This window comes from Perognathus longimembris, chromosome 9, assembly GCF_023159225.1.
Source record: "Perognathus longimembris pacificus isolate PPM17 chromosome 9, ASM2315922v1, whole genome shotgun sequence".
NCBI classification, from domain to species: domain Eukaryota; kingdom Metazoa; phylum Chordata; class Mammalia; order Rodentia; family Heteromyidae; genus Perognathus; species Perognathus longimembris.
In genome coordinates, this window is record NC_063169.1 from 49,121,270 (window position 1) to 49,145,487 (window position 24,218).

A 24,218-nucleotide genomic window follows, 5' to 3' on the forward strand; every position below is an offset into this window, starting at 1 on the left:
TCATTAGAATCACTAACCAGTAATCAAAGAAAAGTTCCTCACCTGAAGTGAATTATCACAGTTGTGTCTCTTTAAAAAAAAAAATCAGAATTGATGTTCTATCACATTCTTTAATAGTGTTAATTAATAATCTTGATGGCTTGTTTTTTCTACTCTTGCCCAGTAGATGGTACTGTCAGCCTTACTTTGAAATATTTTGCTTTCACAATTGATCCTTAAGAATTTTTATTTTATTTTTAGCTTGAGCTTTCCTTTTTCCCCCCCAAAAGTGAAGTTATCTTTAGTTCTTTTCCATCTAATTAATGTTGAATATATCCTAGTCTGACATATCACACTATGTGAAACACATAGTAGAGAGAGAACATTCACACATTCCTGAACTCATTCAGTCTAGAAAGCATTTAATAATTGTAGAGTACATCTGCAGAAAATTGTTTAAGGCACTCAATTTTTATCTGATGCAAAGAATAATTGTTGCTATATTTTGCTTAAGGTTTTTCTTACTTGGAGCCTGAATGTAATTTGGTAGAATAAATAGCTCCATTGGCATGCTGACTAAGTAGGCCTTGCTTAGAGACTATGTATTTACATACTTGTAAGACCTTTAGACAGATCTAAAAAGTTTTATGGACCTTAAACATCTTGAGCCATTTTGTCTGTTCATTATCTGTTAAAATTGGTGGACCTCTCCTGCCATTCGATTTCATGGAACTCAGGAGAAATACAGAAAACTTTTGCATTCACAGATTTCTTTTTTTTTTGGCCAGTCCTGGGGCTTGGACTCAGGACCTGAGCACTGTCCCTGGCTTCTTTTTGCTCAAGGCTAGCACTCTGCCACTTGAGCCACAGCGCCACTTCTGGCCGTTTTCTGTATATGTGGTGCTGGGGAATTGAACCCAGGGCCTCATGTATATGAGGCAAGCACTCTTGCCATTAGGCCATATCCCCAGCATTCACAGATTTCTAAATAAGAGAGTAAGCTTATATGTTTCAGAGAGAACAGAAAACCTGTACATAGGTAATGGTTTAGCCTTCAACACACACACACACACACACACACACACACACACACACACACACTCACTCTTGTATAGCCTGGTTGTTACAGACACATACTTGCCATGAGCTGAGAGGACAGTTTGAATATTAGAATTGTAAAAGTCCAGTGAAAGCAAGCAGAAGTTAGTGAGCCAGGGCAGAGGAGAGCACCCCCCTGGCTCAGCTTGGAATACAAGGAGAAAGATATGCAGCTGTTGGATCTTTGTCTCTGAACTAGATGAGTTCAGCAGGAAAAAAGTTGATTTAAAGAAAAAACCACTTGTACTCCTCTTATTAGCTTTTATTAATCTGTTAGCAATAACATGAAAGAAAGCGAAGAAAAACAAATCTGAGTAAAGAGTGTGCCTGAAGTAACAATACAAGCAAAACACAAGTCGTTGGCAATGTGGTCTGAGAGCACAGGTTCAATGGTAGTTGCTGGTTTGTCCCATTCTCCTTCTTCCAACTCCCAAACCAGTATAATCCAGAGATTTCAACCTTGGCAACCTCATCCAAGATGGGATTGTTTAAACTCATTTTCAGCATGTGGTTAATTTGCTGTCTATCAGCCATGAAATAAATACTGTCCTGAGCTCTTCGGTAATTCCTGCTCTTCTCTTCCCTGCTAGTTTCGAGTGAATGAGTTTGGAGCTCTAGAGGTGATTACGGACGAGAGTGAGATGGAAAGTGTTAAAAAAGCAACAGCTACAACCACTTGGATGGTACCAACTGCTCAAGAAGGTAAGGAAGAGTCAGCCATGTGGGATTTGTGGAAAGATTGGCGATACGATTACCTAAGGTGTTTATGATAGGCTGGAATGTTGAGAGTCCTAGATGCTTTTTGTATCTCATATTCTTAGGTAAATTTCTGTAATGAGCCTAATTGGGGCCATGTTTTAGATTTTAAAATAACAATAAACTGTCTTCTTTCCTAAAGCCAGATCTGTAATGGTAGAAGGTTAGTTGGAAATGATTAAGTAAATCCAAGTTGTCATCACCTTGCTCAGGTGATTTAGCCAAAAGCCTGCCACTATTTTTTCTTATCTACTCCGATGGTTAACTAACACCTATATGCTGATGACTCCTAAATCTATATCTCCAGCCCCGACCTCTCCCCCGAGCTCCAGGCCCGTATTTCCACCTGCCTACTGGACATCTCCACCTGGATGTCCCACAGGTACCTCAAATTCCACATGTCTGAAATTCAGTTCATTTTCTATTCCTTTCTCCCCCCAACCCCAAGCCTGTTCCTTCTTCTGTAACTCACACTTCAGCTGATGGTAGCATCATCCACCCAGTGGACAAACAAGAAATAGAGGAGTCATCCTGAGTTTGTTCTCCCCGTCCCAGTATCCTTTCCTTAAAGCTCTTGGTTTTTACTTCCTAAATAATGTCTCAGATCTGGCCTTTCCTATAATCACTACTACTGGCTTGTTAGGTCCTTATTAACTCCTACCTGAACTGTCTCAGAAGTATCTTTAAATAAAAATCATTTCGCTTCTAATTTCACCCCCCTTCCAACTTATCCTGCCCTCCGAAGTCAGTGTAACTTATGTAGACTGCTTATCTGACACTTTGCTGATTCTCTGTTGCAAAACACTCAAAGGTTGTGTACCCACCCACCTGCTTACTTTGTCTCCTCACCCTCTGTTCCCTTCTTTGTGTATGTTGCAGCTGTGCCAGCAGCACGTAATTACATGTCATTTTCCCAACTTACTGTATGATTTCATCTTTCTTGTCTTTTCTCATGCTGTGTTCTTTTTTTTTTTTTTTTCTGTCTCAAAAGCCACTTTTCTCTTTGTCCATTTCTCTGTGGCCTTCAAAAACCCTGTTGAGGCTTTGTAGCAGAAAATCCTCTGACCTTAGCCCTGGCAGGACGAAGCATTTCTTCTGTACAACTTCTGGAATGTGTCCATCTTCCTATTATTGCATGCATCACATTTTATTATAAATACTAGTTTTCTTGCCTGTCTTCTCTTCTAGAATGTGAGCTGTCTTGGGCAAAGGTCTGTACTGTCAGTTTCAATGTCTAGTATAAATTGGTGCCTAATCAATGTATGCTGAATGAATGATTAGTCTTCACAATTCAGACAAAAGGAAATGTGAGTTCCTAAGACATCAGATTATAATATTCAGGAGTTCTGCTACATTAAAATTGAAACGTTGATTTATTCAGTTAAATCAGAAGTACTCACCAATAGGCTTAAATATTAAATAATATCAATCATTCCCACCTACTTTTTGAGGGAGGGTCTTGCTGTGTATCTTGTGCTGGTCTTATACTTGTGATTGCCCTGTCTCAGCCTCCGGGGTGCTGGGAATTCAGACTTGAGGCACCACCTTCACCTGTTCGCCCTTTTCAGTTTTATTGAAGAGTTGCCTAAAGATTCAAATCCTATGGATAGATAGTTTCATTTGAATTTAGTGATTAATGAATTTCCCTTTCCTTTACTTGGAATTCTGCAGAAAAAGCCTCACACCAGCTTTTCTTTAACTTTTCTGCAGGTTTGTTGTTGTTGTTGTTACAGAAATGGTTTAAGTGGTCTTTTTTTTTAACCAAACCCTTTCGATCTTCTTCCCAAATTCTGTAGTTCAATATTTCATTCATTCAACAAACATTACTCTTTATGTGTGGCTAACAAAAATGATTACAAAAGAAAGTTGAAGCATATAGTGGAATGCCTTCTGACATGGTTTTAATTCTTTTTCACCTTCTAGTCTTTTCAGAGAAGACTGGGGTGCCCTTCAGGTTGAAGGACCCAATGAAAGAAGGGCTTCAATTCTGTGAGAACTGTTGTCAGTATGGCACTGTAGATGAATGTCTTTCTGGAGGAAACTATTGCAGCCAGAATTGTGCTCGGCATGTCAAAGACAAGTAGGTGCTTGCCCTGTTCTACCTATAAAATGATGATATCTGAGGATACAGAGGGTTAAATATACTCACTGGTGTCTGTAACCCACTCTGTTCTCCCTCTAGAGACATACGGACCTAATACTTGTGTCACACTGGATCTGAGTTGCACTGCTAAGGTTCTGCCCCAAAGTCAGCTTCTGCCTCTGTCTTCAGCCTTGAGTTTACATTAATTTGATCTTGTTTTCCAGAACAGAGTATTTAGATGTTTCTGGACTCTGAACGTATTTTCATGATACTGATATTTAGGGCAACCCACTTTTTATATTTTGGGACTTCTTGGGTAACTCGGTTAAAACTCCCTGTATAAAACAAAGCTAACTCACCTTAGTGATGCGCAGTTAACTGAATGCAAGTGACTGTGGTGGATAATTTAGTGCCTGGTGCTAGAATGATGGCAGAGTGCCCATCGAGGACGTCCCAGTGACTGGCCGTGTTATATGGCCTTCCCACTGGGGGACTGTGAGAGTGCAGCTTACTAGCAAAAAGATATATTTCTTATACTTAATTACATACTACAATAAATGACTAAAGCTGTCCATTTTACTGGAGTTTTTCACAGATTTCAATCAGCATACCCTTAGGAATTTCTGTGCTTTTGGGCCAGTTGATGCTTTAACAAAGTTGTACTTGGCCTTTTGCACTGGATTTGCCATTCTTAATAATTGCTAGGTCCTTTACCTTCAGAATTGCACCAAAAGCATTTGTCTAAGTAATTGATTTTTTCTTAGTATAGATAGCAGATAGTAGTTATAAACTTGGTAAAACCTATTTTACATATGTTGCTTGTCTCCTTTAAAATTAACACATAAAATTTACAGTTTTTGCCTTGACAAACTTCCCATGTAACAATGGTTTTTAAGTGTACCTAATACCTGTGGATTTTTCCTGTTGATTAAATTTTTTTCCCTTTAGAGAATGTTTTTTTAAAAATAATTTTTGCATTGATAATATATAGATGTTTGATGGGTATTGTTTCCTCTCATTGTTTTGGGGTTATAAACACAACAGAGATCAGAAGGAAGACAGGGATGGAGGAGAAGACAATGAGGAAGAGGACCCTAAGTGTAGTCGGAAGAAAAAGCCAAAATTATCCCTGAAAGCAGACTCCAAGGAAGATGGAGAAGAGAAAGATGATGAAATGGTTAGTACTTCTTTTTTCTTTTCTTTCTTTCTTTCTTTTTTTTTTTTTTTTTTTTTTGCCAATCCTGGGGCTTGAACTCAGGGCCTGAGCATTGGCTTCCTTTTGTTCAAGGCTAGCTAGCACTCTACCACTTGAGCTCCAGTGCCACTTTCAGCTTTTTCTATATATGTGGTGCTGAGGAATCAAACCCAGGGCTTCATGTGTATGAGGTGAGCACTTTACCACTAGGCCATATTTCTAGCCCTGGTTAGTACTTCTTATCTGCCCACCCAGGAGGGTTCTTGGTTGGGTGGCAATTCCGGTTCCCAGCTCTGCTCTAGAGCTGAGATGAGTTGTTTGAGTTCAAATGTGGGTTTGGGGTCAGGCATTTAGCCTTTCTGGGCCTTATGTCCCCTATATCAAAATGGGAATAATAATTACACATATCTCTCAGGGTGAGGACGTTGGGGATGTCCTGGATTTCCCTGCTGGGCAAGGAGGCCCATAACACAATCTTCAATTGCATAGGTGAAGGTTAAAGTCCTATTACCTACAAAATGCCAAATTCAATGAGATTATGAGATACAGATCTCATAATATGAGATACAGATCTCATAAAACTATTTAAGTGGGTGGGAAATGATATGTAAATATCAAGTACAGTTTGAGGAAGATCCATTTAAAATGTGCTGTTTAAAAGATAAAAGATCTTTTCCATAAAGTAATATTAATGGTTCTCTATGAACAGAGAACTTGGGCATCTTGAAGCATTTCACTTAGGATCAATATATAACAGTTGTTATTTGCTAGACACTGTCCTGTGAGATGGGAATGTACACATGACTAAGACAAGTAAGAGAGACAGGTTCTCCCCCTCAGAGGCATGTTGTTCTGGGAAAGGGGACATATAATACACAAACAAAATGAAAAGGAGAAATGTCAGCTCATCTTAAGTGCTATATTGAGACTAAAAAATAGGGCTCAGGGATTGGATGACAGAGTTGAGTTTTCAGGGAGGCCTCCCAAAGAAGGTGACCTGACCTCTGTAGTCAGAATAATAAGGAGGAGCTTTGTGCAGTTAGTGAGGAGCCCTTCGGACAGTATAACTTCTTGAAGAAGGTCCCTAAGGTATATCAGGTTCACTTGTTGAAAATATAGAAAGTTGAAGGGAAGGGAATGTTTTGATGTAATTTATGTTTGAACAGGATCTAGGAGCTTGTGAGCAGGAATGGAATCATGGAAACCAGTTAGATGGTTCTTAAAATAGATTGTGTAAGAGTCATGTCAGCTAGAAGTTCAGTCTTAGAGGTAGGAATGTCAGTGCGTGGGAGGGCAAGAGAACTGCGGATGCTAAGTCTTAGATTTTTAGGATTGAACAGTAGTCTGTAATTGGAAGGGAGAAGTGGAGTAGAGTCAATATCCCCTTTTGGGCATGGGCTGGGTAACCAGCTACCCTTTCACATTAATATATAAGGTAATTTTCCTTTCTACTTTACATATACAACAGTGATTGTTTCTTTTCTTTTTTTTTTTTTTGGCCAGCTGGGCCTTGGACTCAGGGCCGGACCACTGTCCCTGGCTTCCTTTTCCTCAAGGCTAGCACTCTGCCACTTGAGCCACAGCGCCACTTCTGGCCGTTTTCCATATATGTGGTACTGGGGAATTGAACCCGGGGCTTCATGTATATGAGGCAAGCTCTCTTGCCACTAGGCCATATTCCCAGCCCCAGTGATTGTTTCTTGTATATATCCTTCTACTGCTTAGAGATTTCTCCTAATGGTTAAATAGTATCCCTTTGGAGAATGATTTTTTTTTTCCATGGGGTTTGCATTCAGGGCCTGGGCGCTGTCCCTGAGTTTTTTCACTCAAGGCTAGCTGTCTACCACTTTGAGCCATAGCACCACTTTCGGTTTTGTGGTGGTTAATTGGAGATAAGAGGACTTTCTTGCCCTGGCTGGCTTTGAACCATGATCCTTAGATATCAGCCTCCTGAGTAGCTAGAATTACAGACATGAGCCACTAGAACCCAGCTTGGAAAATAATTTAAAAAAATTTTTGCATTGGTAATCATCATGTCGAGTGTAACTGAAAATCCCAAATAGTCATTTGGACATGCAAGCATATGGAGACAGGAACCAGAAGCTGAAAATGGAGGTTGGGAGTCTTCAGCACAAGAATGACCTTGACAACTCTAGGACTAGACAAACAAATGGTTAAATTGGCAGTTGTCAGCAGCATTGTGGGGCACACCTGGAAGTCAACTAGCTGGCCCCGCCTATTTCTCAGTCTTGGGGCCACGTGTGGTTAAGATGGCAGCGCCTAACAACAGCGCGCAGCTGCTACAAGTGTCTTTGGTTATAACCGGGAGGCGGTTCTGTGGGCTGTGACGCCCTGGCTCTTCCACCCTTGATGGACAGCTCATCCCTCCCCTTCCTGCTGATCTTAGACCTGATTGGCTCCTGTGCCTTATATTAGTGGCACGTACTTCCCCAATAAACGAGATCTTGTGCTGACTTGTCTCCCACACGTGTCTGATTGTCCTCCAGTGAGGGAGGGCTGGGTGCAGGCGGTCTGTCGACCCTTCTCCTTTCTTGGCTCATCTGTGGGGGCGTGCCTTCCCCGTCTCTCCCACAGGTCGGGGGAGGGCAGGGGGCTAAAGACCCAGACACAGGATGGCCTGAGAAAGGGGCTAGTGAGATCTGCGGGCGAACAGTGGTCGTGAAGCCAGATGTGGGGGCAGAGCGGGAGGGGTAGGACATTGCCCTTGCTCCTGCAGAGTGTAGCTCTTGGAAAGACTCAGTCTTGTTCGCTAGTGACCTTAGGCCAAAAGCAACACAGTTCTCAAATGAACTATATTCTTACTTTCCATAAAAGTTATGAAGTGAAATGGAAGAAAAGAACAGAAACAACAAAAAAAGCCCTTCTAACAGCCCTCTTATTCCTACTGGTGCCAATTTCACGAACTTTCAGTCACTATTTTTCTTTTCTTGCTGCAGGAGAACAAACAAGATGGAAGAATACTGAGGGGCTCTCAGCGAGCCCGGAGGAAAAGACGGGGGGATCCGGCTGTCTTAAAACAAGGTGAGCTGATGAAATCAAGGGTGAAATTGTAAATAATGGATTCAAGTAGAGGTTTTAGCTGTCATAGTCCTGGGCCTTGTCACCATGACAGTGTTACTTTCGTCTTGTCTTTTAATTCCATTTTGTCGATACTAATGTAGGCTTTGAGGAAGTAGCTGCAATGAGAATTGGGATTAGTAACTTCTAAATGCCTTCAGGGTAAGTATGGGACTCTCCTTGTTCGATTATTTTAATCCTTTATGAAAACATCTGGTCTTGTTCATTTCCCAAAGTTATAGGTCTTTCATGTTTCCTCTCTCAGGAAGTAGAGCTCCTGACTTGGTACCTTCTCTTCTTGCTTTGATCTTCAGGCAACATTTTGTTCTCAGGAGGAACCCCACCTTCACTTTCATACTTGGATTGGTAGACCCTGGGGCCTTTTCCCAGCAGCCTCAGTGCCCCTCCCACTTGGCTTTATTCCCACCACCTGCTGTGTCTGCCCTGCTTGGCTTTGGTTCAAGGTCACTCTTCTTTGCCCAGCTAGCACTAATCCCTCAAAAGTGGTCAATAAATTGTTCTGCCTGGGGGCTGGGAATATGGCCTAGTGATAAAGTGCTCGCCTCATATACATGAAGCCCTGGGTTCAATTCCTCAGCATCACATATATAGAAAAAGTAGGAAGTGGCACTGTGGCTCAGGTGGTAGAGTGCTAGCCTTAAGCAAAAAAAGAAACCAGGGACAGTGCTCAGGCCCTGAATTCAAGTCCCAGGACTGGCAAAAAAACAATACAAAACAAATTGTTCTACCTGCTTCAAGCATACAGTGGACACGTGTGACTTCTCTGAGGAAACTTGCTTCCCATCTGAGTCCCATTTGAGAGGGAGTCCATTACATTCCTAGTTACTCTGTATCAGAATGGTTTTTTTCCGTCCATTTTTTTTCCTTTCCCTTCAAAGTCTATTCTAGATCAAATTCAAGACCCTGAGTCTTTTAGAACTTTTAGTTATTTCCCCCCTTTAAAATATTCTACTTTCACTTGTCCTGTGTATTCCCTAAATACTTTAACCAACTTTGCTACTGCTAAAGCTCTTGTACTCTTTGTTTCGTTTCCAGTATTTTGTCAAATTAATCCCAAACAAAATTAATATAGGTGTTAACTAACTGCTTCCTCCCCTGCTTGTTTAATTTTGTTTTGGTAGAAAAGGCCTCTTTGTAGACCAGATAACCTTGAACTCTACATCTGCTTTCCTTACTTAGTCTCCCAAGTGCTCAGATTTTAGGTATATACCATCATGCCGGGCTTTCTTTCCTATTTTTATCATGTACTATTCTTTTTACACCTAAAAACAAATCTGACATTCACTACACTGATTATTTATTTTTCATTTCCAACATTAGCAACCATTTCCTAAACATTCAATGTACTAGTCTTTTCTCAATTCTCAGCGTCTAAATGTTGTAGGAAAATGTTTTGAGCATCCTGTTTCTGGAATCTGTTGCTTCCATGATGCTGTTCTAAGTTGGCTTGCTGCTCATCTTCTTTATTCATTCGAAGTTCTGACACTTGTTTCTTGGGACCTTCTGACTATGGTTATACACCACAGTTCATTGCCCATTTTCTTGAAAGAGGGACCAGGACAAGAGACACCACAGCTGGAAGTGGAAGAGCCAGGCACAGCAGTCGTTGGGGGAAGTGTAAACACACAATCATTGATTTCTTACATTTAGTCTCACTTGCCTTTCAGGTTTGCCACCAAAAGGCAAGAAATCTTGGTGCTGGGCATCTTACTTGGAGGAAGAAAAAGCTGTGGCAGTGCCCACCAAGCTGTTCAAGGAGGTATGGCCTCTTCCAGAGACATTGTCTATAAGGGCAAAGGAGAAGGAATATGGATCTGAGTATTGCTGTTGCTATGATCTACTGTGCCTCGGGATAATTTCTCAGTCGCACTACTTTTTCCATGTGGTTTGTGTGGAGGAACACTTCCACAGACAGAAACATGCACATGCACCTTCCCCAGGCCATACACACTCATATAACCACAGAAACACATACATACACACACAATTTTCTCCTCAACATTTACTGGCTTTTTACTCTTTATTTTGAACAGGAATATTAATACTGTTACTGAGCTATCACTAGATTAAAAAATAACTGGCATGGAATTTATATTATCATGGTCTTGAGAGAATAAAGATGAATGTTTTACTGGGATTTGCAATCCTTTTGGCAACAATACATTCAAATGAGTTACTTTATGGTATTAGTGAAAAGAAAAATACTTCATCATAATTAATGTAGGTATGTAGATACCAACTGTAGCTTAAAATAGGAATTGATGTCCCAGGATTAAAACAGGGCTCAGTAAACTTTTTTCCTAAAAAGTGAGAGATAGTAAATGTTGTAGGTATCTTTTGCAATAATGCAACCAGCCTGTATAACATGAGTTAGACATTGCTGTAGCTAAGAGCTTTATTCCAGTTTTTATCAGCTTTATTCCCAAACTGTTGATGGAGCAGATTTGACCCATAGATAGTGGTTTGTTGGCCCTTGGTTTATTAAATTATTTTTAGTCATCATCTATTATAAACCTGCCATGGATGTCTTTTTTTGTCTTTTTTTTTTTTTTTTTTTGCCAGTCCTGGCCTTGAACTCCGGGCCTGAGCACTGTCCTTGGCTTCTTTTTGCTCAAGGCTAGCACTCTGCCACTTGAGCCACAGCGCCACTTCTGGCCATTTTCCATATATGTGGTGCTGGGGAATCAAACCCAAGGCTTCATGTATACGAGGCAAGCACTCTTTGCCACTAGGCCATGTCCCCAACCCCATGGATGTCTTTTCTGTGAATGAACATAAGGAAAAAAAAATTAAAGTAATGAACAATAAATATAGGGATGATTACATTTAAGTAAACGGTATTTAATATAAATGTAATGGTAACTACCTTGGTTCTTGACAGAATAGACCTGTTAATACTTTTTTAAGAAATTAAAGTATGCTAGCCTGGAGCGGGAAGAAGCCAGGGACAGTGCTCAGGCCCTGAGTCCAAGGCCCAGGACTGGCCAAAAAAAAAAAAAAAGAAATTAAAGTATAACTGATTACTTGAATCTGAAATATATTCATATGATTCAGGCCATAATATAATTCATTTGATTCAGATCATATGCCAAAGAATATAATGTATATTCCTCCTGCCTTTATCATCCAAAGTATTAGGCTTGCTTCTCCTCAAGTAGCTAAAAGTATATGTACATATAAACAGCCTTTATTCACAAATTCTCCCTTTCTTAATCAATTGGCATTTTTAACCATGTGCCTTGTACTTTTTGGACTTTGTTTTTTAAATTTGTTTATTGACTATTCAATTTATCAGCGTCCTCAGGCAGTTTGAGGTTTAACTCCCTGATAGGTGAAATAGATCTTAGTATCATCTTAGTTTGTGTGACTCTGATGGTGACATTAATTATCTTTCAAATATGTATAAGGTAAAGATTCTAAGTCATTAAGTTTTCTTTCTATGACTTCTTTATTGACTTGTCTGTTTTCATGGGTTGATCCTTTTGGGTTTTGGGGGTAATTTGTCCCTTTGTGTCCATACTTGAGTTGCTGTCGTCTTGTATTATAGCACCAGTCTTTTCCATATAACAAAAATGGATTCAAAGTTGGCATGAAGTTAGAAGGTGTAGACCCTGAGCATCAGTCTGTCTACTGTGTTCTCACTGTGGCTGAGGTAAGCGCTGCCTCGTTTTCATTTTTCACATAAAAGTGGTGAGGATGGGGGTATTATATTCAGTTGAACTACCCTTGGTGGAGTGCTTGCTTCACGCCAGTCATGGTGCTTAGTGTTTCAGCTACATTATCAACCTGATCTTCCACCTTGTGCAGAATTCTTTTTCAGGCCATGCCTTTTTTTTTTTAATCTCTGATCTAAGGATGAGAGAATTAAGGCTCCAAGAAATGAAGTGTTGTATACATGAACCCCAGTCTTTTCTAACTGTAGATTTTGTCATGATCCCTAACATAAGGAATGGAATAGCAGATAGGTTTTTCAGTATTCAGGATGTCTCTGAAAATTTCAGGCAAAGGTGATAAAGTCACATACAGATAATTTCATATATATTATAAGTCCACTATAGTAGTAAGAAATCTTTTTCAAATTCTTCTTCTTGTGCTGACTTCCCTGCTTCTTCCCTTGAACCAGGGTTATACATCTTTTAAAAATCCCTCCAAAATGGTTAATAAGGCCCTGGACACTAGTTTTAGTTATTGTGGTGTTCTTTCAGTGATTAAGTGAATTTGTAAGAAGCATTGTTCCTGCAGAATATAGCATGTACCCCTGTGTGCTGGTAATCACAGGGAATAATTGCCACAATGCTACCAAGTGCCTCCCAGCTCTTAGGGCATGTAACATCTAAAAGCAACATAGTTTTGAGATTGGATCCTAGTCTCCTATCTTTCACATGGGTGAAGGAGGTAACTTGCAGCTTGTGTTAATGTATATGTATGTGTGAGTATATATAAATGTATACACATATGTTATGTCTATGCTGGTACTAGGGCTTGGACTCGGTCTTGCTTTCTCAGTTGAGCTTTTTTCAGTCAGTGCTGGTTCTCTACTACTTGATCCATGCTTCCAGTTCAGCATTTTACTGATTAATTAGACAAAGTGTCTCAAGTACTTTTCTGGTTGGGCTGACTTGGAACTGTGATCATCAGATTGCAACCTCTTGAGTAGCTAGGATTACAGTCATGAGCCAGCAGTACCTTGCTGAGGGTATATATATTTTTTAATATGTATATAGACAAGTATGTAAGTCCACATGTGAATTTCCATAAACATCATTTGCTCATAACCTGACTCATCCCATATAATCTGTTCTGCCACTTGCATTTTGTAGCAGTGTGTTTTAGAGGTATTTTCTTGACAGTTACTATTCAGCTCCCTTGTTATTTTGGGATTAATTTTGCTGGCTCTGCACTCTGTGTTGAACTCCTTGTGCAGACTTCTGCAGAACGGGCACTTCTGGAGTGGGTGGAGATCTGTGTGCGCAGGTCATTTGGAATTCATCTGTTCCTGCTAAGCAGGAAGAACACTAAGAAGTTGTGCTTTCTCTCTAAGAACCCCAAACAGACTGTGGCCCAACTTAGGTCCCACAGGCACACAATGTCTTTAGGTGGGTTTCAGAAGACACTTGTACAGCATGTGTTACACAGAGTGAGTTCTTACTAGCATTCAAAGGATCCTTTCTAGCCAGCCTAAATATGACCTGGGAGCAGGTTTTCCTTCTCCCCACACAGCCACTGGGGAAGGAGAGAACCAGATGACGACCTCGTTATCAGCACCAGCCTTGGTCTGCAGCATTTGGTAAAGGGCAGAGCCTCCCAGCCCTCCCCCCACTCCCGGACATGCAGGAGCAAGGTGCCTTGTGCCAGTCTAGTTGCTTCTCTGACAGCTTGCTATGGTTACTTCTGCTGGTACCACGTGGAGAATGGAGAGAGAATATATTCTCCCCATATCCATGTGCCCCTTTTTTAGCTAGAGAGGGTGCTGGACACTGGAGCTTAAGGTCTTTGCAGTACTGCTTTTAGATTGTTTGCTTCTTTTTGTTACCGTTGAGTTTCGTTTGATGGACATAGGCAGCATTATGCTCAACCTGCTTTCCCGTTTCAGGTTTGTGGATATCGGATAAAGCTTCACTTTGATGGCTATCCAGATTGCTACGACTTCTGGGTAAATGCAGACGCTCTGGATCTTCACCCTGTTGGATGGTGTGAGAAAACTGGCCATAAGCTCCATCCTCCAAAAGGTACTACTGCTTTCCTGTCATGTTTTCAGTTCAGTAAAAACTTAGTTTCCTGGACATTAGTATGAAATGTTAAGAATTTGGGTTTTAAGATAATTCAAGTAGACCAAATCCATGTCTTTTTTTTGTTTCGTAATGAAAAATGCACATTTATTAGAGTGAGAGAAATCTTTTGGTTTTAAATTAAGAAAAAAACAACTTAGTGGTGGCTTATCTATCCAGATAGCTGAAGGATTAAAAAGACGTAGAAAAAAAGTGAAAAAGAAAGTATGTAAGCCTTTTTCTAAATTAACCTCTTATATATCTGGTGAATTATTAGCTCTTCTTGTCTTTTGGACTTTAATGGTGGTTTAATAGAGGGCTCATTAGCAGATAGAGTAAAATGCTCAGTTTCCACTTTTAAGAAAATGTTGACTTGTATGAAATTGTGAAAATTAGGGCAGGAATATTTCTCTTGCTGGTAACCTTTTTTGTAGTGTTTTTACCTGCTTTATTACTACTTTTCCAACTTCTTTCCTGATTCCATTAGTTAGCCTCGCCCCCTAATTAGAACAGGTGAGGGAAAATAATTTTACTACTGCCCTTCACTGTCCAGATTGCTCAGGAGTTCCAGCTACAGACTGATGGGAGGATCCTGAGGATTAAAAGTACACTGATACAGAATGTATTTGCTTTTCTCACTTTTTTCTTTGTAAATATTACTATTATTTGTTTTGGTGCTGGTCTTGGGACTTACACTCAGGGCCTGGGCACTGTTTCTGAGCTTCTTTTTGTTTTCCAACTGTGATCTTCAGATCTCAACTTCTTGAATAGCTAGGATTATAGGAGTGAGCCACTGGCACTTAGCTTATTACTATTTATTTAGAATTGCAAAAGTAATAACATTTGTTGACAGAAAAATATACCTATGTCTAAAACTGCAGTTATAGTTATATGTTAAATTTTATTTGCCAAAGAAAGTATTAGGTGGCTTGATTCTGGGCATGTTCGAGTTACAGATAAAAGTAGACATGGGTGATAGACTCAGTATGAAATCCTTTCATATTTTATCAAGCCTTTCCATATCTGCTTTTACTGTAGGATATAAAGAAGAAGAATTTAATTGGCAGACCTATCTGAAGACATGCAAAGCCCAAGCTGCACCTAAGTCATTATTTGAAAATCAGAATATAGTAAGTACCTCCAAAATACTTCTCTCTTCAAAGAAAGTGAGTTTCGAGTGTCTCACAGGATGAATTACAAATGATAACAAGACACTGTGATAAATTTTATTGCCTTGGTAAATAGATTTCTCTTATCTTAATTAAACTTTAAAATTAGCTTAAAATCTTTATGAGTAAATATCTCCAGTCATGGTTGTTTTGTTAATGGATAGTAGAAGACAACACAGTACAAAAGCTAGGTGTGATTTGCAATTAAGATACATAAAAAAATAAATTGCCTGGGATATTTTATTGCTGTTGTCATCTAATTAAGAGTGCTGTTTGCCTGGGATTCACACAGTGAGATGAGTGTAGTCCCATTGGAGCATATGGGCAGGATGTGGCTGGTGACTATGTGCCCTTTCTCCAGTTGGTAGCCTTATTTGCCATGCAGTGAAGGCAAAGTCATTCAGGTAGAATCCCGGCAGCCTCTGTCTGCTCCACATTGCTCCACATTTCCTAATCTGTCAAGTTTTCTGATGATGACCTCAGTCTGAGCTTTGATTAACTGCCTTCAACTTTTCATGGCTAGCATACAACTTAGCTTACCATGTGTTTTGGTATCAAGCATTTTTTGGTTTTTGTTGTTGTTGTTGTTCATAGATGGTCTACCTCAGAGTAGTCAAAAATTTATCATCATTATTGATAATTTCAGAATTGAAATGTACAGTGAATTTTTCTGCATTCTTGCTCCATTTCATACAGGACTTATAACATTTTCAGATACCTGATTGTCTATAGTGATAACTATGCAATTATAGTAAAGTGAAAGATAACATTTGTTTTTTTTCCTAACACAGAATAATATCTGTGTGTTTCAGTTTGAATGGAAAGGTATTTTAGAAGATGAGAGAAGATGACTTAGTGTGTTGTAATTGACATAATTGCTATCTTGAGTGTCTCAGTCTGAGATTAGGGCATTTTCCCTCACAAAATACTGTAATAACAGATGTTTTCCATATTACTGCCCTTCCAGCACTCACTCTTCAATAAATTTTTCTTGCATTTGTTTCAAGTCTCAAATAGCTGATCCTCTTTAGACTTCAAGTACAAACTCTTTTTGAATGACAATGTACATTAACACTGTATATTATATCCTCTGCTGTGGATGCAAAATATCTAGTGATACGTAAGAGTTGTAATAATTTGCAGCCTTTCATAGATGACGATGACCTACTTTTGGCAGTGCTCTGGAGGGAGCTACTCAGAAGTGGGAGTGCTTCTTTTGTACTGACTCAGGCACATTTTGAACTTGATTAAGTGCATATTCTGTGCAAAATAATTCTCATTGCTAAGTCTGTAATCAAGAAAAAGAAGGCCAAAATGTAAACTGCCTGGTGAATATAACTTGCCTACCTAATGTAGCCTTCTAAACCAGGCTACCAAAATGCATTCAGATTTTCTTAAGTCCTGCCACGTTGTAGATGTTTTAGTTTTGAGGCTCAGGTTGTTAATTAAGTGTAGCCATAGAGCTTTTTTTAAAAAAAAAAAAATTATTGCTGCTTGTTGGAAAGCAACCCTGCTGTGAAACTGGCCCAGGGTTTTTAAATTATGTGACTAGAGAGGTAGATTCGGGGCTTGGAGCAGGGGGTGCAGCGTGTGTTGGGTTTCGTGTGTGCTTATCTCTAATTAAATCTGTATGTTTCTGTAGACAGTGATCCCATCAGGCTTTCGAGTTGGAATGAAGCTTGAGGCTGTAGACAAAAAGAATCCTTCATTCATCTGTGTTGCTACGGTAACAGATATGGTGGACAATCGTTTTCTGGTACATTTTGACAACTGGGATGAGAGCTATGACTATTGGTAAGACAGTTTCCATTGATGCACACATTTGTGGAACTTAATGTCTGTCTAGGTAAATTTAGATACAAAGTTTTGAATCAATGACAATGCAAACCTCATTACAACAACAACAACAACAAAAAAAAAAAAACACAATTGCTCTCTGCCCCCACTTTTTCCTATTTCAAATTTAAAGGTTTTGCCTGTTTCATGTTACATATATTTCTAAATAATACTCCTTAATGCTACTTCATCATTTATTTGTTCGTTTATTTTTTGGCCAGTCTGGTAGCTTGAACTTGGGGCTGGGCACTCTCCCTGAGCTTCTTTTTGCTCAAGGCTAGCACTCTACCACTTTAGCCACAGCAGCACCTCGGGCTTTTTCTGTTTATGTGGTATTGAAGAATCAAACCCAGGCCTTCATGCATGCTAGACAAGCACTCTACCAGTAAGCCACATTCCCAGCCCCATGATTTGTATTTTTAAATGACTTTTTCCCATGGTATTAAAATGAACACATCACCCTTCCCAACATGTACTTCCATGTACACAAAGGCATTCATTTTGAGTGTATCTTCCATCAGTTTTTCAGAACTTTTTTTGTGTATATGCTGATCTGTGGGTTTGAACTCAGGTCCTGGGAGCCATCTCTGAGCATTTTTCCTTAAGGATAGCACTCTATTACTTGAGGCACAACTCCACTTTGAGCTTTTTGATGGTAAATTGGAGGTAAGAGTATCACAGACTTTTCTGCCCAGGCTGGTTTTGAACCGTATTCTTCAGATATCAGCCTCCTGGGTAGCTAGGATTACAGGTATGAGCCACCAGCACCCAGATTAGGTACTTATTTTTATCTTTGTTTTTATTTTTATATCTAGTAGCTAATTTAACCATTCTTGCTAGCTGAGTACAGATAAATAAATTGAGGAATATTGCTTTTAAGCCTTACTGTTTTTACATTTACTATATAAATAGCAAGAGCAATATAGGATAAAATTATATAATGATAACAATAGTTGTATTAAGGCTGTCAAGTATGTTTGTTTTTGTTTGCAGTCTGGTAGGTGAAACCCAGGGCCTTCCCCATGCTGGGCAAGTACACTACCACTGAACAACATCCGTAACTTTTCTTTCTTTCTTTTTCCCAATGAGGTCATCGCTGTTCATTTGGATTGCTGAAGCTCAGCAAAAATATCTCATATATCCCAAATATCCAGTTTTTCATATTTTTATTCCCTTCCCCCAATCCCCCCCCGTTGTAAAGTTCATTTCCAACATAGTGTCTTGTGAGTATCACTGTTGCATTAGTTCACTCTTTGCCCTTTGTTTCATCATTTCTGTGATTTCCCCTTCCCATCCTCAAATCAGATAAACTTGCATAAAATACAGAGGGTACTAAAATAAAAAACAGTGACAATCAGGGAGGTAAAATGAAGGGGGGAAAATGAAAGAAAAAAGAAATATCTGCATACAGTATACTAAGAAGAAAAAAAAATCATCCCTCTTGTTTCCATACCTTGTAATTCATTTCAATTAGCATCATTTTATTAGGTCATATGTACATAGCTATTGAGCTGTTGTAGTCCTCTGCTAGAACTATCCTAGGCATCTACTAATTATTACAAATGAGGAAAATCAGGCAGCCTATATTTCTGGCTTACTTTACTTAACATGATTTTTTCTAAGTCTTTACCTTTACATTTCCTTGTGAATGGGGCAGTGTCATTTTTTCTGATGGAAGCATAGAATTCCATTGTGTATAGATACCACATTTTCTTTTCTTTTTTTTTTTTTTCAAATTTTTATTATCAAACTGATGTACAGAGAGGTTACAGTTTCATATGTTAGGCATTGGATACATTTCTTGTACCGTTTGTTACCTTGTCCCTCATACCTCCCTCCTCCCCCTTTCCCTTTCCCCCCCTGAGGTGTTCAGTTCATTTTCACCAAACAGTTTTGCAAGTATTGCTTTTGTAGTTGTTTGTCTTTTTTTTACCCTGTGTCTCTCAATTTTGGTATTCCCTTTCAATTTCCTACTTCTAATACCAGTATACATGGTTTCCAATATACTCAGATAAGATTACAGAGATAGTGTAGGTACAACCACTGGAAGGTGATACAAGAACCTCATCAATAATAGAAGCTACAGATACACATGGGACGTTGAAAGTAGTTACAACTGTGATATAGCAATCGTTTCCATAACATGGAGTTAATTTCACTTAGCATCATCTTATGTGATCATAATGGTATAGCTATTGGGCTCTTGTGATGCTCTGCTATGACTTGCCTAAACCTGTACTAATTATTCCCAATAAGGGAGACCATAGAGTCCATGTTTCTTTGGGTCTGGCTCACTTCACTTAGTATAATTTTTTCCAAGTCCTTCCATTTCCTTACAATGGGTCAATGTCATTCTTTCTGATAGAGGCATAAAATTCCACTGTGTATATGTACCACATTTTCCTGGTCCATTCGTCTACTGAGGGGCATCTGGGTTGGTTCCAGATTCTAGCTATGACAAATTGTGCTGCGATGAATATTGTTGTGCTGGTGGCATTACTGTGATTTTGTTTGTGGTCTTTTGGATAGATACCCAAAAGTGGGGCTGCTGGATCATAGGGGAGTTCTATGTTTAGCCTTCTGAGGAATCTCCACACTGCTTGCCAGAGTGGCTGAACCAGTTTACATTCCCACCAACAATGAAGTAGGGTTCCCTTTTGGCCACATCCCCTCCAACAATTGTTGTTGTTAGTTTTCTTGATATATGACATTCTTACTGGGGTGAGATGGAATCTCAATGTTGTTTTGATTTGCATTTCTTTTATGGCCAGTGATGTAGAACACTTTTTCATATGTCTCTTGGCCATTCTCATTTCCTCATCAGAGAAGTCTCTTTGTAAGTGTTTAGCCCACTTGATGAAGGGGCTAATGGTTCTTTGCGGTTTTGTTTTGGAAGAAGGTAATTTTTTTAGTTCTGCATATATTTTAGATATGAGGCCTTTGTCCGTTGAATGGCCGGTAAAGATCTTCTCCCAGTCTGTGGGCTTTCTGTTTATCTTGTGAGCTATGTCCTTCGCCCTGCAGAAGCTCTGCAGTTTGATGCAGTCCCACTTGTCCAACCTTTCTTTGATTTGTAGCCTTTCTGGGTCATTGTTAAGGAAGTTCCGTCCTGCGCCAAGGAGCCCAAGTGTTTCTCTTACTCCTTCCTTTAGTAGATACCACATTTTGTTGATGGGGCATCTGGGTTGATTCCATGGTTTGGCTGTGGTAAATAACGCTGCAATGAACATGGTTGTGCTGGTAGCTTTAGTGTGGCCTTGTTTGTGGTCATTTGGGTAAATGTCCAGGAGGAAAGCAGCATGGGGGTTCCTTAAACGGCTAAACATAGAGCTCCCCTACATCCCTAGCTTTAAGCCACCAAATTGCCAATAGTTGAACTAAAGATTTTCCATACCTAATTCATGTTTGTTGATTACTAGAATTCAGTGTCCTGGTCAAAGGCATTTCTGAAGTGTTTGGCTCCATCTAGAAAACATGTGAATTGAGAATATTCTAGAGAAGTGACAAATAATATCTGTAAGATATGCTAATGTTATGTAGCAGGTGAATATTAATTTATCTAAATATAGTGAAGTTTCTGAGAAGTGTTTGTCTTGACCTTACTGTTTTGCATGCACATATTTAAATATTCATCAGACCCTTCAATAATTCCCATTACTCATCAAAGTGAATTCTTTAACAGTCATCAGTTTTACTTGCAGTATTTTACATTCAAACCTATTTACTATTCAGATTTTTTAAATGCTTCCTTCTATTTGTTTCTATAATTTCTATTATTTGACTTATTGTTTTTATCGTAATGTGTCAAGACTTGTAGACAAGTCATTTCATGATTACATTACAAAAAGTCAAGTTCTTCAGAACATTTTGTGGGTTTCAATATCTTTTTCTGCAAAACATAACTTTCTCTCATAGAATGTTTATGTTTAGTTTTTAATTTTTTTTTCCTTTTGGGCAGCATAGTGGCATTTGAACTCAAAAAGCCTTGTGCTTACTAGGCTGATGCTGTATCATTTCAATCATGCCTTGAGCCCTCTTTTTCTTTAGCTATTTGATATCAAGCTTTTTGTCCAGGTGTGAATGGTACCATAACCTCCTGCCTATGCTTCCCATGTATGCTTCCCAAGCTTGTTGATTGCAATGAAGTCTTCATAACTTTTTGCTTGAGCTGGCTTCAGACTGTGATCCTCCTGATTACCACCTGCTGTGTAACTGGAATTACAAGCAGAAGCCATCATGCCTGGTTGTAATAAAAAACTTTATTGAACTATAGGTATGCACAAAAACAATAATAAAGTTACCCTCTTGAAACATTATTCAGTACTAACAATGATGAATTTACAGCCAGTATTGTTTCCACTATATTTCTATTCTCAAAATCCTAACCCTAAGATACTTTACAAGTCAATTGCATGTAACATTGTGTGTGTTACTAATCACTAAACATGAGAATTATTTTTAAAATTACAGTCTGAGTCATTGGGGAGATTTTTTTTCAGGCTTTTATGGGATTTAAAGAAAATAAGCAGATATTAGTTTATTTGTATGATTTTATAAGTATTACGGTATATTAAAGGCGTACAGTGCTGTTTTAAAATAACATATATTGCCTTTTAAAATATTGTCCTGGGGAAAATAGTGAGGAATTATGGGAAGATTTGGCACATTCAGGTTTTTGATGCTGGATGCCTCAGGAAAAAAATTGGAAGGGTCCAAGGTTTTTTCTTTTCTTTTTAAAATTTTTATTGTCAAAGTGATGTATAGAGGTGTTACAGTTACATACGTAAGATAGTGAGTACATTTCTTTTCAAACTTGTTACCTCCTCGCTCATTTTTCTCCTACCTTCCCTCCTCCCCAACCCAACCATAAGTTGTACAGTTAGTTTACAACATATTGTCTTTTAAGTATTGCTGTTACATTGGTTCACCTTTTTCCCTGTCTCACCAGTTTGATGTTCCCTTTCTCTTCCCTAATTCAGACAAACACACACACACACACACACACACAAACACACACACACACACACACACACACACACACAGCCCAGGGACAAAATAAAGTACAATGACAACAGGGGCTAAACCATAGGGAAGATAAACAAAAGAAAAAGGAAATAATTGCACATAGTACATTAAAAATAACAACAATGGTGTTAAACCGCTTGTTCTAATGTCTTGGAGTTCATTTTGCTTCACCATCTTATGTGATCATATGTACATAGCTGTTGAGCTCTTGTGATCATCTGCTAGGACAGTCCTAGACATGCTAATTATTACCAATGAGGGAAACCATAGAGTCTATGTTTCTTTGGGTTTGGCTCACTTCACTTAGTATGGTTTTTTCAAAGTCTCTCCATTTCCGTATGAATGGAACAATGTCATTCTTACTGAAGGAAGCATAGAATTCCACTGTGCATATATACCACATTTTCTTCATCCATTCATTTACTGAGGGGCATCTGGGTTGGTTCCATATTTTAGGCATGGTAAATAATGCTTCAGTGAACATGGTTGTGCTGGTAGCTTCAGTATGGCCTTGTGATCCTGTGGCTAAATGTCCAAAAGTGATATTGCTGGGTTATAAGGGAGCTCTGTGTTTAGCAGTTGAGCCTCCATATGATTTTGGTTGAACAAGTTCACACTCCCACCAAGCGTATAGTACTGTTCCCTTTTGGCCACATCCCCATCAGCATCTATTGTTACTAATTTTCTTGATATTCTTACTGGGATGAGGTAGAATCTTAATGTTGTTTTGATATGCATTTCTTTTATGGGCGGGGATGTTGAGCACTTCTTCATGTGCCTCTTTGGCCATTCTCATTTCCTCTTCAGAAAAGTCTCTTTTTAAATCTTTATCGCATTTATTAATGGGGCAGTTGTTTCTTTGAGGATTTTTTGGGGGTGTGTTGGGATCCATCTTTCCCCTTGATGGAAGGGGCTTGATGCCCCTCCCCCAGCCCTGGGGAATGGGGCCCTGCTACCCTCTCTGGATCGGAATCCAGAGAAACCGGTTGGGCAAACAACCCCTAACCTAACCCGCTAGCCAGCCCGGTGCCTACCAACCCCGCCTTGGTTCGGCACGCTCGAGTGACGTTAGCCCTTGGGGGTCAGGTGATACCTTTCAGCCTATCGACATCCTGGCCAAACCCCTCCCTCGGAATCATCTCCCCTTGTCCTTGTCTCAATAAAGTTAGTTCGCTCTAAGAAGCTAGCCCCGTTGCATGTGTACGCCAGACTGCTAGCGTAAGGAGGCGGGCACACGTCTGCGGCAGATCACGTGCGCGACAGGTCGGAGCTATCTCCCCCGTTCCACTCTAGCTTATCTGCAGGTTGGATGACTAGGGGAGAGGGCGTGAAAGGGAGGGTGGAAAGGAAGAAGTAAGAAACTTAATTTTTTGAGTTCTAAGTCTATTGCAGATATGAGGCCCCTGACTGTTGTATGGCCAGTGAACATCTTCTCCCAATCTGTGGACTTTCTACTTATCTTGCAAGCTATGTCCTTTGCCATGCAGAAGCTCTGTAGTTTGATGCAATCTCATTTGTCTAACCTTTCTTTGACTTGTTGTATTTCTGGATCTTCATTCCAGCAATGCAAAGAGGGAGGCTGAAATCAGGAAAGCAACTTGTTTTGCAATAGCCTAAAAAAAAAAACCCAACAAAACAAACAAACAAAACCCCTAGGAATAACTTTAGCCAAAGAAGTAAAAGGCCTCTATGATGAAAACTTTAAAAACCTGAAAAATAAAATTAAAGCAAACCTAAGGAAATGGAGCCTCCCATGCTCCTGGATTGGGAGGATTAACATCGTGAAAATGGCAGTAGTGCCAAAGGCTGTCTATAAATTCAATGCCATACCCATCAATATCCCAACACCATTCTTTAATGAAATAGAGAAAGTAATCCAAAAATTCATATAGAACAATAAAAAACCCTGAATAGCAGAAACAATCCTTAGCAGGAAGAAGAACAGTGCTGGAGGAATATCAATACCAAACTTAAAACTCTATTACAAAATTACAGTAATAAAATCAGCTTGGTATTGGCACAAGAACAGGACTGAGGACCAGTGGAATAGAACTGAAAACCCAGAAATGAACTCACAGACTTATGGCCACCTACTCTTTGTTAAAGGGAGCAAAAAAAGAGAATGGAAAAAAAGCAGTCTCTTCAACAAATGGTGCTAGCAAAATTGGTTAAACACCTATAAAAACTAAAGCTAGATCCTTATATATAAC

General features: G+C 39.4%; 1 protein-coding gene across 4 annotated transcripts in view; it reads left to right on the forward strand.

The window, feature by feature from the left end:
• L3mbtl3 (L3MBTL histone methyl-lysine binding protein 3) overlaps positions 1-24,218 on the forward strand; it is a 114,291-nt gene that overhangs the window by 24,578 nt on the left and 65,495 nt on the right. For 3 of the 4 annotated variants that reach the window (XM_048354068.1, XM_048354066.1, XM_048354069.1), the window contains 10 exons: positions 1,668-1,779; positions 2,141-2,215; positions 3,757-3,913; positions 4,961-5,093; positions 8,069-8,153; positions 9,878-9,969; positions 11,758-11,862; positions 13,804-13,939; positions 15,017-15,108; positions 16,790-16,941. In XM_048354068.1, coding sequence (XP_048210025.1) covers positions 1,668-1,779; positions 2,141-2,215; positions 3,757-3,913; positions 4,961-5,093; positions 8,069-8,153; positions 9,878-9,969; positions 11,758-11,862; positions 13,804-13,939; positions 15,017-15,108; positions 16,790-16,941 — 1,139 coding nt within the window. The remainder of the gene's footprint in view (positions 1-1,667; positions 1,780-2,140; positions 2,216-3,756; positions 3,914-4,960; positions 5,094-8,068; positions 8,154-9,877; positions 9,970-11,757; positions 11,863-13,803; positions 13,940-15,016; positions 15,109-16,789; positions 16,942-24,218) is intronic. The other variant, XM_048354067.1, reaches the window with a different exon arrangement.